This window comes from Lycium ferocissimum, chromosome 2, assembly GCF_029784015.1.
Source record: "Lycium ferocissimum isolate CSIRO_LF1 chromosome 2, AGI_CSIRO_Lferr_CH_V1, whole genome shotgun sequence".
Taxonomy (NCBI): Eukaryota; Viridiplantae; Streptophyta; class Magnoliopsida; order Solanales; family Solanaceae; genus Lycium; species Lycium ferocissimum.
The window spans coordinates 43,812,442-43,830,004 of record NC_081343.1 but is presented as its reverse complement, the minus strand read 5'-3'; the positions used below and the strand labels follow the sequence as shown (position 1 = coordinate 43,830,004).

Here is a 17,563-nt window from a genome sequence, read left to right as displayed (position 1 = left end):
TGTTGCCCGCCGGCTGTCGGAGAGGTTATCTCATCACTGCAATCGCTGGGAACCGCTGAGAGCACGGCAACCACCAGTTTTTCCTTTCCTTTCTCACCGTTGAACTGTCCAGACGGAGCTTTATCGGTTTTCCACCACCATTGTGAGGTACCTGATTTATTCTCTCTCGCCATTGTATAATTGGGTATAACAGCGTAAAAGTATGTATAAACATCTCTTATACACTTTTATACAATGTTGATACATTGTCTACAGTGAGGTATAAAGTTGTATATTTTGTATAATAGTTCTAAATGTGTATAAACATCTATTATACAACAATGTTGATATATTATCTACAGTAGGTGTATAAAGTTGTATAATGTTGTATACCGTGAAAAAGTGGCTATGTGGTTGTAATTAAAAAATGGCTACATGAATGCAATTTTGTATGCTGGATTGTACATTATTGAAATTTTCCCTTTCCTTCTTGTTTTTTGCTATTCCCTCTTACCTAACCGGCGATTTCAACCTCCATCATCTCACACACACACACACAACACGCACTCGGTCACTGGCGGTGCAACTTCCGGCCACCGGTTTCTGTAAGTTGATCGATTTCCACAAATTGTTTTTTTACATTCTTATCTTTTTTTCCTGGAAAAGGAAAAAATACGTACTTGTGGAAAATCTAGCTTTGTCTCCAAAACACATTGTGAGTTTACAGACGGAGGATTTTGTGAATACTTTTAGATTCTGCTTAAGGAGCTGTTTGTAAATTATAATGAATTAATAGTATACAGAGTAACTGGTAAATTCGTTGCCATGTGAACAGGAGGTCACAAGTTAGAGCCGTGGAAACAGCCTTTTGCAGAAATGCAGGGTAAGGCTGCGTACAATAGACTCTTGTGGTCCGACCCTTTCCTTGACCCACCCCGTGCATAGCGGGAGCTTAGTGCACCGTGCTGCCCTTGTTTAAAGTAAAGATAGAAAGAAGAAAACAAAAAAGTAGAATTTTGGCTTTATAGTTTCAGTAATTTTGATCGAGTTCTACAAATTGTTTTTTACTTTCTTAGTTTTTTCCCTCGAAAAGGAAGAAGTACTGGTGAGGTATTATTAGTCTTTCCTTGCAAAAAATGTAGCTTTGTCCCAAAATACATTTTGAGTTTGCTGAGTGAAGATTTTGTAGATACTTTTAGGTTCTGCTTAAGGAGATGTTTGACATGGACATGTAAATTATGTAATGAACTAATGATATACAGTGTAAAGATAGAAAAATGAAAACAAAGAGACGAATGTTGGTTATAGTTTCAGTAATTGTTAAAAACGGTTTTGGGAATTTTTTTTGCACTTGAATGAGCTTCGATTCAAAGTTGTGTTTTTTTATTTTTGAGTATCTTCATAAATTGGGCTGTTAAAAATGTGCTCCATGTCGTCTAGTTATTATCTGAGCTTCCATTAAGTTCTGCAATCTTATCTTGTTATGATTATTAAAAGATGGTTAATGAATAATATTTGTTGTTTTATTATTACTGAAAAAATTACTTTTTGCTCTAGGTTGTCATAATTATTGAAGTAACTTTTTCTGCTCGATCAGTTTCTCATTTTTCTGATCATGTTTTTGAAAAATTCACTTCATTGATTTATTCAGACCACCTCTTCTTTTTCTATGATGGTATCTATCGTACTTTCAAAGTTGGAAGAAAGAAGGAATCACTCAATTTCTTGGCTGCTATCCTAGAATATATTAAATATCGTGCAAATCTATATTTAATAACAATTTTATTTTAAATTTCTTTTTTATCCTTAATGAAATGATTTATAGTCATACAAATATTATAACTTGTTCTAGAGAGCAAATTTCAAAACTTTTAGTCCCTCTGTTGTGATCTAATTGTCTTACTTTCCTTTTTGGTATGTAAGAGTGACTCTTTCTCTATTAAGTTCTTCAATTCCAAGACAAGTTTAAGACCACAAGATTTAAAAAATTATACACATCTTTTATTTAATACCATAAGTTTTATTTTTATTTTTTATTTCTTAAACTACGGTTAAACAAAAACACTTAAATTGAGATGGGGGGAGTATTTTATTTTTCTTTTCTTAAATTACATGTTAGGTTAAACAAAAACACTTAAATTGAGATGGGGGGAGTATTTTATTTTTCTTTTTTTAAATTACATGTTAAGTCAAATACTTGAGATAGAAATAGGCCCATACATTATTATTGCCAAACGTGGCATTTCAGTGGGGGAACACAGTAGCCGCCGGTGGAGCTCCAAACACCAGATCTTTCCACGAACACATCGTTCCAAAGAGAAGAGAACATAGAAACAAATCAGGTACACAAAACCCTTTTTCTTTTGAAGGTTTTACGAAACACAGTAATTCTTTCTCTATCTCTAAGTTTTTTTAACCGTTTTAATGGGTGTTCATTTCTATTGCATATATAAATTCATTACCTTTTATAATTGGGTATAACAGTGTAAAAGTATGTATAAACATCTCTTATACACTTTTATACAATGTTGATACATTGTCTACAGTGAGGTATAAAGTTGTATATTTTGTATAATAGTTCTAAATGTGTATAAACATCTATTATACACTTTTATACAACAATGTTGATATATTATCTACAGTAGGTGTATAAAGTTGTATAATGTTGTATACCGTGAAAAAGTGGCTATGCAGTTGTAATTAAAAAAATGGCTACATGAATGTAATTTTGTATGCTGGATTGTACATTATTGAAATTTTCCCTTTCCCTCTTGTTTTTCGCTATTCCCTCTTACCTAACCGGCGATTTCAACCTCCATCATCTCACACACACACACACACAACACGCACTCGGTCACTGGCGGTGCAACTTCCGGCCACCGGTTTCTGTAAGTTGATCGATTTCCACAAATTGTTTTTTTACATTCTTATCTTTTTTTCCTGGAAAAGGAAAAAATACATACTTGTGGAAAATCTAGCTTTGTCTCCAAAACACATTGTGAGTTTACAGACGGAGGATTTTGTGAATACTTTTAGATTCTGCTTAAGGAGCTGTTTGTAAATTATAATGAATTAATATTATATAGAGTAACTGGTAAATTCGTTGCCATGTGAACAGGAGGTCACAAGTTAGAGCCGTGGAAACAGCCTTTTGCAGAAATGCAGGGTAAGGCTGCGTACAATAGACCCTTGTGGTCCGGCCCTTTCCCTGACCCACCCCGCGCATAGCGGGAGCTTAGTGCACCGTGCTGCCCTTGTTTAAAGTAAAGATAGAAAGAAGAAAACAAAAAAGTAGAATGTTGGCTTTATAGTTTCAGTAATTTTGATCGAGTTCTACAAATTGTTTTTTACTTTCTTAGTTTTTTCCCTGGAAAAGGAAGAAGTACTGGTGAGGTATTATTAGTCTTTCCTTGCAAAAAATATAGCTTTGTCCCAAAATACATTTTGAGTTTGCTGAGTGAAGATTTTGTAGATACTTTTAGGTTCTGCTTAAGGAGATGTTTGACATGGACATGTAAATTATGTAATGAATTAATGATATACAGTGTAAAGATAGAAAAATGAAAACAAAGAGACGAATGTTGGTTATAGTTTCAGTAATTGTTAAAAACGGTTTTGGGAATTTTTTTTGCACTTGAATGAGCTTCGATTCAAAGTTGTGTTTTTTATTTTTGAGTATCTTCATAAATTGGGCTGTTAAAAATGTGCTCCATGTCGTCTAGTTATTATCTGAGCTTCCATTAAGTTCTGCAATCTTATCTTGTTATGATTATTAAAAGATGGTTAATGAATAATATTTGTTGTTTTATTATTACTGAAAAAATTACTTTTTGCTCTAGGTTGTCATAATTATTGAAGTAACTTTTTCTGCTCAATCAGTTTGTTTATATTAACTGAAAAAATGAATAACGAGAATTGAAGCCCAAAACAAATCAAACTGACCACATGTATGCCTTGGGCACACACAAAACACAAAGACATACACATACACACACACACACACACAATGCCACTGTATATGTCGTTTTTTTGTATATTCACTGAAACTTTCTTGGAGAAAGAACCAACTTTTAGGAGATTTTTGCCAGAGGTCCCGCGTTCGATTCTTGGAACGGCCCAAACTATTTCTTACATTACCTGTCAAAAAAACTAATAAGGAGATTAATAGTACTGTGTGAAGTTTTTGTTTTATTTTGTTATCTATGAAAAAATATTATATGTTTTTATGGGATGTGGCATGTGGGTGAAACCCAACTAGTATTATACATTTCATATTCCAATTAGTAATAATTTTGATTTTTAGAAAAATCTCTTCCGTAAATGTTTCTATTGAGCATTAGTAATTTATTTGTCCTCTTATTATCTAGTTATATTTTAGCTTTGGAATGTGGAGGGGGTGGGGGATTAGCTTTACATTAAACTTTGTTTTTTCTGCTATTACGATGATCTAGTTTTATTTGTCATTTTTGAATTTTACCCAAGTTCTGAAGTAGTTATGATTTATGAAGATCTTTCCCTTTATTTTTTTATTTGATCTTTTTTTATTGTTGTTTTTAGTTCTTCTTTTTGTGTCTGGTTCATTCTCGGTCTTGGAAATTGTATCTATACTCCATAGACCATTTAAAGTTATGTGGCTTTAGTTGTAATTCTCAAATTGAAATTTTACAAAGATGTAATTACTTTATTTAAGGCTGTTTTTAACTTATTTTAGTGGTTACATTTGTCTTATCAGTCATTATTCTTTTCAGTGTTGAAAGTGTGCGCATGGACCTTTTAGATGATATTTTTGCCGATGGTGCTTCAAAGACTGGTAAGTGGGGAGAAAAGGTCTCTTTAGTTTGTGATGTAATTTATTCTCGGTGTTCAAGGCTAAGCTTTATATTGTTATATGATGCAGTCAAGGCTGGTGGCAAGTTTCAACCCAAGGCAAAGCCTCGTCTGGTGAAAAAAGGTCCAGCTGTTGCGTCCCCAGCTGTTTCTTTGACGTCAAAACCCACTGGTGATACTGTAGCAACTGATTCCTCTGAGGCTTTCACGACTGCAAAGAATTCCCAAAACTGTTAGCTTTCTTGCCTTTATGTTGTTATCATTATTATTATTTTTCCCAGAACATTTTGTTGCTGCCAAATGTGATTATATATTGACTGTTGAGGCCTGAGGGTCATAAAAAACGTTGATTGCTTATGTGCATAATTTATGAAATGGTAAGTGATGTCAAAATATTGCACTAAGAGAGTGCTGTGATTTCATCAAAAAGAGAGCCAAATAAGCAAAAAGAAAATACCCCGACTATCTATATAACAGATTTTAGGAATTGTAACCAGAGTTTCATTCTCATCTGGCCATTCCATTTTACACCTAGACAAGATCAGCGAAAAACAATCAGATTTAATCTTCAGAGTTGAGTTCCCTTGTCCTTCAGAACACTTTTTGTTTCTTCTGTGCAATGCGCATAATTTAAGAATTTGCCTTCTAGACAAAGTTGGTTTTGTATTTTTTAGCTAAATGTCATACAAATATGCTCTAAATAGTCTATATTGCTCTTCGTTGATACTTTTAGACTTCTTCAAGAATGATTGTCTTTTGTTAACTGTAAGCAGACGATGAAATGTCAGCTGAACCATCGTTGGAGCACCCTCTTGCTGCAGAAACTTTAGGTCCATCAGTTGGTTCAAGTCTAGATGCAAGTACGGTAATGACTGATAACAATGAAGATTGGAAATCTTGCTTTGAGAAATCTGAAGGAGAGGTGATATGTTCTTATTCATATCTTGATTGCGTTAACAAAACTTTTGTATCCTTATTAAAGTTCTTGGATTTTCAGAATGCAGATGTATATATAGGTTTGGATTCATTTGATGATTTACTTCCTCACTCAAGCGGCATAGGTAACAACCAATCATCTTCTATTCTTTTCTAGCTGAATATTCCTGCCTATTGCTATTAGTTGGAACTTGATAGTGGATGCTTTAATTGGGTTCCTTCTTTTGGATAAATTGGCCAATTAATGATTAAATTATTAAAATTCTGTGCTGCATCTAATGCAGAGAGTTCTAGTCCCGCTACAGATCCATCTCCTGTTCATGTTGCTGGTGCAGAGAAGCGAGAAGAACAAGAACAGCTTTCAATTCCAGTTTCTTCAGTTGATGATTCAGCTCCTAGTGCTTCCAATCTTCAATCTGATGAAGCTGCAGCAGCCCAAGATCCATTAACTTTCCAAGGAACTGTTCTTCCTGTTAGTGGAAGTTGTCAGATGGTCAAATTCTTGTCCTTCCCCTCTTTTTACTCTGAGTAGATAAACATTTGTCACTTAATTCCTTGGCACACTATGAAAAACTCCAGTTTGTCGGTTGCAGGAGATGGACACCTACCCTTCCTTGGAAGCTGATATCCTTGGGGTAACTACTATACCTGGTATGACTGAATTTTCAGGTTCCTGCACTTGTACTTTATTATATCCTGCACTTCTTTTAAATTTTTAACCTTTATCCAGGGCAGAGTAGAAGATTCCAATCCAAGTCCAAGCTACAAGTATACAGAGAGAGATACGATACTAGCATTCCTGATTCAGATGTAGGACAGTCTGTATCATGTCAGCCAGATTTACACTCCGTTCATTCTGAAATGGATTTTGTGGATAATGGGAATGAACATGGTTTCCCTGCTGATGATGTCCTTGATTTCTCAGCCGGAGGATTTGATAATAATATAATGACAGAATCTGCTCATGAATTTCCAGTTCATGAAGAGTATGTTACAGAGGCTTCTCTTCCAGATGCTGGCATCCTAGCAAAGCATCCTGAAGCTACTTCTCAGATGCCTGAGGAGCTTGTAAATCCTTAACTTGTTTTTCAAATTGTTTCAGTTATTTCTCAAATTTTTGCAATAGTTTGCCTCGTTGGAGTCCGTTGTCCCTCTTCTTAACCCACTTGCAACTATGTCTGTTTAGGTACCTCAGAGGCCAAAGACTATAAAACGAAAAATCCCTGCATCTGATCTTTCTGCAATTAGTGAAGAGAACGGAGACAGTAGATCATTAAGGAGTAGAAGAAAGTCTGTGAATGCAAATAGACTTGTAGATGAGCCTGAAGAAGTAATTGATGACGGGGAATATGTGCCTGAACATCCTAATGATGTTATAAATGGGAATGATGATAATGATGAGGATCTTCTGGTGGAAAATGATTCAAAAGGGAAAAAGGGACAGAAAAAGTCGAAGAAAACAGTTACTAAGGAAGGAAAACGAGTTAGGAAGAGTAAAAAGACTGCTGAAGCTTCGGACCAGGCAGCCAACAAGAAGCCTAAAAAGTTTTCTCATTCCACTCGTCAAAAGAGGAGAAGAGGTAAGCCGAGTGGGTATTGCTGACATTTGGCATACTTGTGGTTATGATTTTTTTGACCAACATCCTTGTTTACAGTGGACAAGGCTTTGCTTGAGGCTCCCGAGGGTGCGTTTGACTATTCAAAGGTGCCTATTAAGGATTTAATTATATTAGCTGAGCACAAAGAGCGGTTGGCGGTACGTTTCTTCTTTATGTTTCTCTTGTTTGCCACCAACCTTTTATAAAGAGGAAATATTAAATAGAGAATTCTTTATTTTGACGCTGTCATCCTTGATTCTCTTGTTTCCTTGCTTGCCATCCTTACTTGCAGAAAAAAGATGCAGCAGCGTCACAAATACCTACTACAGATCCGAGGTATCAGAAGTTATATTCAATTAAATATACTAATCGACGTTTACCTTTTGCTTTATTTGTGGAAAAAATACTAATCCGTGTTTAACCTTTTGCATAGGGCTTCTCCGTTTACTCCATAGATTTAATAAATCTATTCTTGTTGATCGTAAAAATGTAGATGATGTGTATAGGTTATTATTGGGTCGATACATTCTAGTCTCCATTCATAAGGTCTGCTTCTCTCATATCAGATCCATCTTCTAGCTATTCAAGAGCACCACTGGTCTCTTTTATATTGTCCACAGCTTAGACTGTTTTAACTAATCAGTCCAACCACTTTTCCCAGAATTATGTGAAGACTTCTCCCTAATGGCCCTTTGCCTCTGCTATTCCTCTTTTTCTACGCCACATTGACCAAGTGAACCATCTTCACCAATTATAGCATCATTACTGTTCCAGAAATGGTCGAGTAGCCTTTGCTTACTCTGTTCATTAGCTCTGTTCAATCTGTGCCTGAAACAGGGCAGTACCAACTCTCTGTACATTACAAATAAACCAAGCTTAAGTATTACAACAGCTGCGTTCTATGCTCTTAGGGACTCTTAACACCTTTCAAGAATCCATGTCCAACACAAAGATTTCACAACCCAACTCCTCAGATATTTTACTGTAAGTGATATTACTACATTTTTTGCCTAGAAGAGCATAACTAGTTTGTCATTTTACTGTACAAGAAGAGAAGGAGTTTTTGAATCCACACAAGCACCGGTATCAAGATATCAACAGTCACAATGACCAAATCTTCAGAACTGACAAATCTGTATGTACAAAATCTAAAAGCATCTTTTGCACAAAAAGAAAGAATTGTTTTGTTATAGGTGATAACCTGCCTGTGCTGCTTACTCCATCCACCAGATAAAGCTTGTATTGCATTTGCATACAGTTTTCTCATCTCAGAAACCTTGTATTGTGAAAATTCGCCCCGAACAACCCGCGCGATCTCCGCGTGCAACTACCTGAGTTTGTAGAAGCATCTTCCCCCTTCGACCAATCAAGATATCAATATTATCTCTTCTCCACTAAGCATTCATAAGAGAGAAGCAGGTCCCTCATAAAAATAAATAAATAAGTTTGATGTATGCTGGAATAGTTTTGTAATCAGTTGTTTTTGTTGTGTCATAGTTCACATTCTTACTTATGCTAGAGGTGTTGCATGTATTTTCCCCTTTAGGGCCCAGGTCCTTTCATTTTTGGAGTTATATTTTCTCCATGATTTGTGTTTGTGCAGTGCTGGTGCTTCTGTTTCTAATTATGATGAGGATGAGACCTATGCTTCAGATGAAGATGGGGAAACTAATGATCATCAGAAAAGTCCTAGGGCTGAAGATACCTCTGCCTACTTCAATTATCAGACTTACATGGACAAAACACCCAGCACAAGGTGGTCAAAACAGGACACAGAACTTTTCTATGAGGTGCACCCCTTTCATTTGTAGCGTACTAAAAGATGCACAATTAAATAGGGAGGTAATTGAAATTTGAATAGGAAAAATTAATTTTAAATGAGGATTCTACAAGTGCAACTTATAAAGTGCTCAAGTTATAAGCAGATTCACCTAGGCATTCCCCAGTCTAGAAGATAAAGTTTGTGGATTCTTTTCTATATTTCCTTTCATAGATCTGTCAATCATGGTGTTATCAAATTTGTTTCAATTGTTGAGACCTTCCTATGAGATATTAGTGAAAGATTCCCGTAGGACATCCTTGTAGGTGTTTATTTATCTAAATGTTGTTTTCTCTATGTGAGATAAGCGTCCTTGTCAAATATTACATGGATATATTTGTCCCATCCAAGTGAATTCTGGAATGCAAAGCACCTATAATTGTGGGTAGATGCAGTTTTAAAGCAAAAAGAAAATGAAGTATTTCTGTAGAGGGAATGCTTGGCAGACTAGATTACGGTCTATGTTACATGGACTCATGCACGAGGGACTGGGTAATGCTACGCAGTATTTGTCTATTTTTAGTGCACTTTGAAGAATTATACGAAGTTTCCGCTCCTATGTCATTCGACAATGAATGCTTCAAGGCAAATGAAGCATCCATGTAATTTAGTTTTCTGTAGAACATGGTTACCTTTTCAGGATATACTTGTTGGAAAACAAGTGGGAAGCTGGTCTGACTATGTACTCCCTCCGTTCACTTTTACTTGTCCACTATTCTAAAAATAAATTCTCACTTGTACTTGTCCATTTTAGCATATCAAGAGATTTTTTTTTTTGGTTTTACCCTCAACATTAACTACTCATTTCCCAAGTCCATTGAGACAACACCAATTAGTATGGGTATTATGGTAAAATATGCACTTCATTTATTATTTTTTAAGGGGAGTGCAAAGTCCATTGTGGACAAGAAAAAGTGAACAGAGTAAGTACTATTTAGTCAAAAGGGACTTACTAGAAGATTCAAACGATCTGGCAAGACTGTCTCGAAGAGTCTGAAGTGTATGCTATCAATACAGCATACGAAATCATTGAAAGGTCAACAATATTGCTTGGATGTGACAATTACGGAGAGTCCTTTAAGAGGAGGGGGTAGGGGCGGGGGGGGAGTTTGCATTCATTTAGTCTAAGCAAGCTTCTCATTTTCATCTATTAACGGAAGCGTAGACCCAGTCTATTTGGTGCTACACTAGCCCAAAGTTTTTTTGAACATAGCACCAGTGTTAACTTCTTTGGCATCTTTATCCTCACCATGTTGATCAGAGCAGGGGAAGGGGATCTTAGATAAACTTTAGAACTTTTGGATATAAAAGTTTCACGAGGCTCGTGCTTAGCCGGGCCCAAACTTAAGATATAAAAGTAAATATTTTATTTAAGAAATATAATTTATGTTAGTAATAATTAAATTTCAAGTAAATGTATTTTCAATATATAAAAGAAAACTTTCATTTCACTCCTTTAATAGCTTAACTTTCATTTTGGTAAAATTATTACGTCAAATCAGATGCAGAGTCAAAATTTGAAGTTTATGAGTTCTGAATCCTAATTTTTTAAGTTATTTAGTTTTAAATTAATAATCTATACATATTTAAGGAACTTTTATGACAATTATAGAATTTGAACCAAAGCGCTACCGATTCCGATCAAACCCGTAGCTGACACTCTAACTCCGTCCTGCTTCAAACTCATTTTGTGTTTAAAAGATTAATTTTAGTTAAACAAGAGATTTTATAGATAACCCGGTCTTGACTGATAACATTGTCTTCATTGTCAACACTATATGGCATCATTTAATACTTCTTAAAATTTTCTGAAAATTATTTTAGTTCAAATCTTTGTGAACACATATGAGCTCATTATAGTATAAATATCTTCTAAAAGGAATGCCTACATGTAAGTAAAAGAATTTTTAGAAATTCTCAAATTTCATAATACAAATATTAAGTAAAAGAAATGCTTACATGTAAAAATCTATAATAAGCAACAAATGAAAACGGAAAAAACGAGAGAACAACAAGAAGCAAAAATATCTAACGAAGAAATGACAAAATTCTTGATAGGGAACACTTCCCCCGATTGGGCTCTACGCGACGCGAATCCGGATTAGTCTAGCTCCAATGAGCGTATCGGACACTGGATAGGAAAAAAATAAAATAAAACACAGGGTAAATAAGGTAGGAGGTTCGACAACTTTTGAAAAGTAGACCATAAGAACAAAAGTAAATTTGACTTTAAAAAATAAGGTCAAGACCTAGAAGTAATTAATTGAAAAGTTTGACATTTTATTGGAAACTTTTGTGGGGACTACAAAATACCCTTTGGTTGTCCCTTACATATAGTAGTAATATATATTTGTTTTTATTTTTTATAATGGAAAAATTGATATGAATTAAAGATTAAGATGCAAAATGATGGAAAATAAAGTTTCTGTGTTAGTGGAAATTTGAAGCTTCCTTTTTGGGCCTTGAGATGCAATTGGGATCAGTGTTGCTTCTTTGCTGGATGTAGCACTACTGCGTTAAACAGATCATTAGGTTGCTGATGGACCAATTGGGTTAATTGTCAGCTTGTGACTTTCTTCCGGCTTGCTTTCTGGTTATCAACAATGTTGTCATATATACAGCACCCAAGGGTGTGGCCTAGCGGTCAATGAAGTGGGTTGTGAACCTTGAGGTTTCAGGTTCAAATTCCGCTAGGCAAAAACACTAGGTGATTTTTTCCCATTTGTCCAATTCTTGGTGGCAGAGTTACCTGGTACTTGTGCTGGTGTGAGGTAGCAGCCTAGCAGGTGTCCCCTGGAATCAGTTGAGGTGCATGCAAGATGGCCCCGACACCATTGTTATAAAAATATATGAAAAAATTTCGTTCTTTATGATTCTAAAGTTGGGTTAAAGATTTTTTAAATTTGTTTTGGAATCCCTAATAGTTTCAAATTGATTATAATTGGCCTATCAATCATTTAAAAAATTGATTATAATTCAGATTTTAGAAAAACATTGCTCAGGGTTATTCAAGGTGAGATGGTGTGTAGAAACTCTCACCAAAGCACCGACTCATTCACTTTTCGCCTATTTAGGCTAGGATTTGAAGGTATTGAATGTAAATGAAACCTTGGACATAATTTTGGTTCTTGGCATCAGTTAGCTTTTGACTCATTTAAGTTGGGTTGGTAGCTACTCAACAAGTAACTTTGAAAGAAATTATGCCAGGACACCTTGAACTATGATTTTTGACTCACTGACAAAGTTGAAACATCTCAACTTGTTTGGGAATGAGGCGTAGTTGTTGTTGTAAGTTGTAACACAGTTGAAACTTATTGGTAACTTTTTTCTTTCCCTTTTGATAAGTAATTGATGCAAAGTGGGGGGCATTCCGAGAAATGAACTTGAAACGTATCAGTGGCTTGTGATAATTATATAAACTAAAGTAATGAACTAACAAGAACAAGCTAACTGCGCAGTCTTGTTGGTGTAAATAGCAGATACATGTGTGAAGTACATGCGATGTAAAATGTGTTTTTTCCTTGTAAAAAAAAAAAAAAAAAAAAAGTAAAAAAAGTACATGAGATGTAAGGAGTCCATTTGCATTTACGACATCTCACATAGCGCTTCCACTTGCCAGACAACTTTAAGCATTATTGGATGCCTGAGATTTGTGCTTCCTGTTAACCATGTGATAGAGAGTCTTATAACTGTTCTTGGACCCCTGAGATTGTGATGTCTCCCTTTATAAGCTTAATTCGATGTCAGAACTTGCCCCATCACTTTACCAGGACCCTCAAGATTCAGTTTGTACGAAGGAAGAACATAAAGAAAGAAGACCCACTGTCAAATTATGTCCAGATACGATTGCAATCTCTTATCTCCAGAGTGTCTGACAAACCAGCAAGGTGTTACGGCTGTGGTAGCTGCTAGCCTCCTGGGTCTTGCTCGTCTTTTTTCCTCCCCCTGCCTCTTATATCTTCTAGAAAATAAGAACAAAGAAATGAATGAATTTAATAAGTGGTGTGTAAAGGTGAAACTATGGGGAACTGCATCTATATGGTCTGGACTAGTTCGAAAAAGGCGTGACCCTTCCTTTGACAATAAAAAAGAAGAAGGCATGAGCCTTTTATAATATTCTTCCTTTTATAAGACGGAAAAGGGCCAAAATTACCCCTGAACTTTGAGAAATAGTTCATCCATACCCTTCGTTATACTTTAGGGCCAATTATACCCCTTATACTATGGGGTCAATTATACTATACTATGGGGTCAAATTATACCCTTATGTCTAACGAACACACGTGCATCATCCCCCCTTCAAAATTATTTTCCCCTCAAATAATTTTTTACCTACTAAAATAACCCAACCCGACCCGATTTTTTTTTTTTCCAGCCCAGGGGTAATGGGTTGGGTCCGTATCACTTTGGCTGGAAAAAAAAATCGGGTCGGGTTGAGTTATTTTAGTGGGTAAAAAATTATTTGAGGGGATGATGCCACGTGGCAGCTGTTAGACATAAGGGTATAATTGACCCCATAGTATAACGGTAAGGGTATAATTGGCCCTAAAGTATAATGAAGGGTATGAATGAACTATTTCCCAAAGTTTAGGGGTAATTTTGGCCCTTTTCCGTTTATAAGATTCTTATTCTTTTGATAAATTCCCTTTTATAAGATAATTGTCAACTTTTATGGGAAGAGTAGGGGTAAGGTCTGCGTGCATCCTAGACTCCACTTGTGGGATTACACTTGTTATGTTGTCGTGGTTGTTATGGGAAGAGTAGGAGAGCTGAACCCAGATGTTACGAGAAATCAAGTATTTGAAAAAGATCGTATAACTTTTGACTTAAAGGTGTCATGGCACCAAATAGAGCTAATGGATAAAAATGCTTTAAGTGATTGAGCAGAAATAGTATTGTGCTATACTCTTTTGTTCCTTTCCCTTGGTTTGATCTTAACCGTTTAGAACAAACATGTCTTCAGGCTGTGCAGCAGTTTGGGACAGACTTGTCCCTGATACAACAACTTTTTCCTGGTCGGACACGTAGACAGCTAAAGCTAAAATACAAAAAAGAAGAGAAGCAAAATCCATTAGGGCTTCATGATGCTCTAACAAATCGTTCCAAAGGTAAATTTTGTTCAACTTTCTCTACTGCACATCTATTTATTTTCCCAGGCCTCATTATTATTTGATTAACATTTCATTGTAAATGGGCGTAAATATAGTTTGGAGATACATTGGACAAATGAGTATTATTTTTAAAGAGAAACCTTCCAATAAAGAGTAATGTTTCATCAGCATGGCAAAAATGAAATTCTGATGTGGCTGAAAGCATACATGCTAGCTTGTTGTTATGGCCGATCAAGCCCCAACATGAATTGGAGCCTGACTTAATAAACTTATTAAATAAAAAAGGGGAAAAAAGGAATTGGAGCCTGGATTCTTATTCCATAATTTTTTCTTTTCCTTCTTTCATGTGTTTGTCTTGTAATCCTCCGATCTCTCCCTAGTGCTTGTTAGTCTCTCTGTCAAATGATTGATGGCTAAGATTATCATATTAGAGTATGCAAATTCACAAATTCTGAACGATCTGAGTTCTCTCTCTCTCTTTCTCTGTTTTATAATAATTCTTTCAACGTGGTTTCTGCACTGTAGTCTCTAGAGTTATAATTCTATATCTGCTCATGGCACGACACTTTTCATCTTTAGTTTGTTTGATATTAGTTTTATATTTGATCATAAAACAGTATAAAAGAACTGATATTTGGATAATTTGAAAATTCAATCTTTATCATTTTTGTAAATTGCTACGTTATGGTTCCAAAAGATGTATAAAAGGGTGTTGTTCCATCACTGTGTTGACTACAGGAACATACAGGTTTTACATAGTTTAACTACTCCCCTAAACTTGGTTTTCTGTTTCATTTGGAAAATATATTGAATTTCTTCGTGATTTCACTTTTACTATATCCCTTAATCATTATTTTGTAAAATGTCTTGAGGCTGGAGCTATGGATAGGGCACGCACTACTTAAATTATTTTTCTATGTCATCAGACCATCACAGAAGGAAAAAGAACAATTGCCCTGAAGTAGAGAAAGGCTTTTCCACTAAAATGTGTCATGTTTTCTTTTTAAAGTTTTCTGCAGAGGTTTGACATGATACTATACTTGTTGCAGATCATTCCCACTTTGAACGAGTAATTGAGCGCTTAAAGCAAATTGAAGCTGAGGAATTGCAGTACGCCGATAAAGATGAGTCAGTTGACTTGATAGGGGAGGAGGAAATGGAGGAGACCCAGGAGGTCAATGTATGGATCTTCTCTTGCTCCTCATTTTCTTTCTTATATATCTTCCTGTGTAGGGGTGCATCTCTTTTTCTATTTCATGCTGTTTTTTTTCATAACGTAATCTCTGCAAAATTTTATCTGCATCATATCTTGCTTTAGCAGAATGTCTGTTGATAGAGTTCTGCACTCTGCATTTGTATTAACATACTGATGCACACGTCATTATCATAATTCTTTTTTTATTAACTGGCTGGAGAGAGGAAGAATGTGGGCTGTGGTTTGGCTAGACTATTATCAGGGCTGTCCTCGAGATTTTTTTCATTCTTTTTTGTCTTTCCAATGTCCTGATTCGTCCATTTGCTGCACAATGATTTTATACAGGAGGAAGAAGCAAAGTCTGAGCATGTTGAGGAAAAAGAAGCTGAAGCAGTGGAGCAAGATGTTCCAGAAATGGAGAGCTTAATTAAGGAGGACGATATTGAAGACGATATTGAAGACGATTTCTTGAAATGGAGTGAGTACAAGAGTGAAGTCTGAATGTTAACTCAGTTTTAGTTTATTTATATTTTCCTGCCACATGGCTCTTATATCTCTTTTGTTTATTCCTTTTTGAACTCGTACCAATAGTATGGTACTTGGGAGAATCATGTCAAAGGAATGTAGCAAAATGTTAAAGTGTTCAAAGTTATATGCCCCGACAATGTAAAGAAAATTGGCACTGATATGTTAGCTTTAACTTGATGGGTGTAAGCATTATTCTTCATACCATATCTTATTAGAAAATTACGAAGTGGTAAGAATGAAATACCAAAGGCATGCATGTTTCCTCTTATAGAATGCCCTACTGTCCTCACTTCTGGTTTGAAACTTTGATATAACTAACTTTTCTAATTCCTCGTTAACTAGTTCGCCAAAATTTGTTAAGATGTTCTGCAGTTCCCTAAACAACGTACACTTGATTATTTTCTTCCATAATTGGTCTTGCTATTTTCTGACTCACTTCTTGATTATTTTCTTCCATAATTGGTCTTAGTACTAATATTGGCCAGTTGCGATTATTTTCTAAAGTAAGAATCTATTTTTGGTTCTTTCAATCCCTACCTTTGGGTGACTTATGTTGTACCCTAGCCGTTTCCTCCAATAAGATCTCTCATGTTTTTTATTAGTAAATAGTTAAGTATAATTAATCAAAAATGTGTTCCTCCTTCATGTTGGTTAGTGGGCGGGAGATTAAATTGGGAATTATGTTTTTCTTTATACTGATATATAGTCCCCATTTTTTTCCCCTTGTATAGTCCCGAGTTGATAGTCAGAAATCAGAATTAAAAGATTCCGTAGTATGCTCTCATATCTACAGGTGAAAGTGAATATGAGCTACTTCAATCTTTCTTGACTAATCTAATAGACACAGGTTGATTATGCAAACTTTAAGAAAAAGGTTGATTTCCTACCTTTTGATTAGTAAAGCTACAAAAATAAATTAAGGTATAATATTTTACACGAGTATCTCAACCAAAATTTTTAAAAAGTTATAACAATTTTGGTCTCTCAGCAATTGATAATTCTGATTTTGTTTTCTGTGCTATCTGATTAAGTATATTAAATCTTCAACTAATTGAATTATGCATTTTTATTCCTTTCTTGTGAATATTTACAAATTTATCACAAGTATAATCGCTCCACCACTTAATTACTAATGTGTGTTCTGTTAAATTTATAGTCACTTCATATTTAACAGTAATATGGTTCTATAAATATTCAAATGTAATACTATATATTTTACATGACGGGACAAAAAACACATGGCAATTAACGGAAAATGGTCAAAAATTCCCTTATCGTATTGAAAATGATTAAATTTGTCCTTATTTCCTCAGTTGGACTCTAATTAACTTTCACAGTAATTTTCGATTTAAAAATGCACCCCCCCCCCCAACCCCCCTTTCATATATTGGATCTTAATTGCCCTCAACTTTAAGTTTCGAGTTAAAATTTCCCCTTTTAATGAAATTATGAGATGACACATATGATGCTTTAATAAAAAAGATAACATGATCCGTATGGTCCCAACCATAAATAAATCAACTCATCCAGGTTCACTTAACAACTAAAAACTATTTGTTTGTACCCAGAT

The 17,563-nt window shown here is 35.1% G+C and overlaps 1 protein-coding gene across 2 annotated transcripts; it reads left to right on the top strand.

The window, feature by feature from the left end:
• The first annotated feature begins 65 nt into the window (after window positions 1-65).
• LOC132038866 (transcription factor TFIIIB component B'') lies at window positions 66-16,197 on the top strand. 2 transcript variants are annotated; one of them, XM_059429389.1, is made up of 15 exons: window positions 66-147; window positions 4,728-4,789; window positions 4,877-5,038; window positions 5,580-5,728; window positions 5,804-5,867; window positions 6,027-6,235; window positions 6,336-6,393; window positions 6,473-6,810; window positions 6,929-7,322; window positions 7,398-7,498; window positions 7,633-7,676; window positions 8,944-9,130; window positions 14,123-14,267; window positions 15,320-15,450; window positions 15,811-16,197. In XM_059429389.1, the coding sequence occupies exons 2-15, from the start codon at window positions 4,744-4,746 to the stop codon at window positions 15,964-15,966; spliced, it is 2,184 nt and encodes a 727-aa protein (XP_059285372.1). In that variant the 5' UTR covers window positions 66-147; window positions 4,728-4,743; the 3' UTR covers window positions 15,967-16,197. The 2 variants fall into 2 exon arrangements, with proteins under 2 accessions (XP_059285372.1, XP_059285375.1); XM_059429392.1 differs by lacking the exon at window positions 66-147 and having other exon boundaries at window positions 4,712-4,789.
• The last annotated feature ends 1,366 nt before the right edge of the window (window positions 16,198-17,563 follow it).

Excerpts from the sequence above, each read along its gene's own strand:
- LOC132038866 (XM_059429389.1), top strand. The coding sequence starts at position 4,744 with ATGGACCTTTTAGATGATATTTTTGCCGATGGTGCTTCAAAGACTG. Across the intron at positions 5,729-5,803 it reads TTGAGAAATCTGAAGGAGAG|AATGCAGATGTATATATAGG; the intron begins GTGATATGTTCT and ends TTGGATTTTCAG. Across the intron at positions 5,868-6,026 it reads TCCTCACTCAAGCGGCATAG|AGAGTTCTAGTCCCGCTACA; the intron begins GTAACAACCAAT and ends CATCTAATGCAG.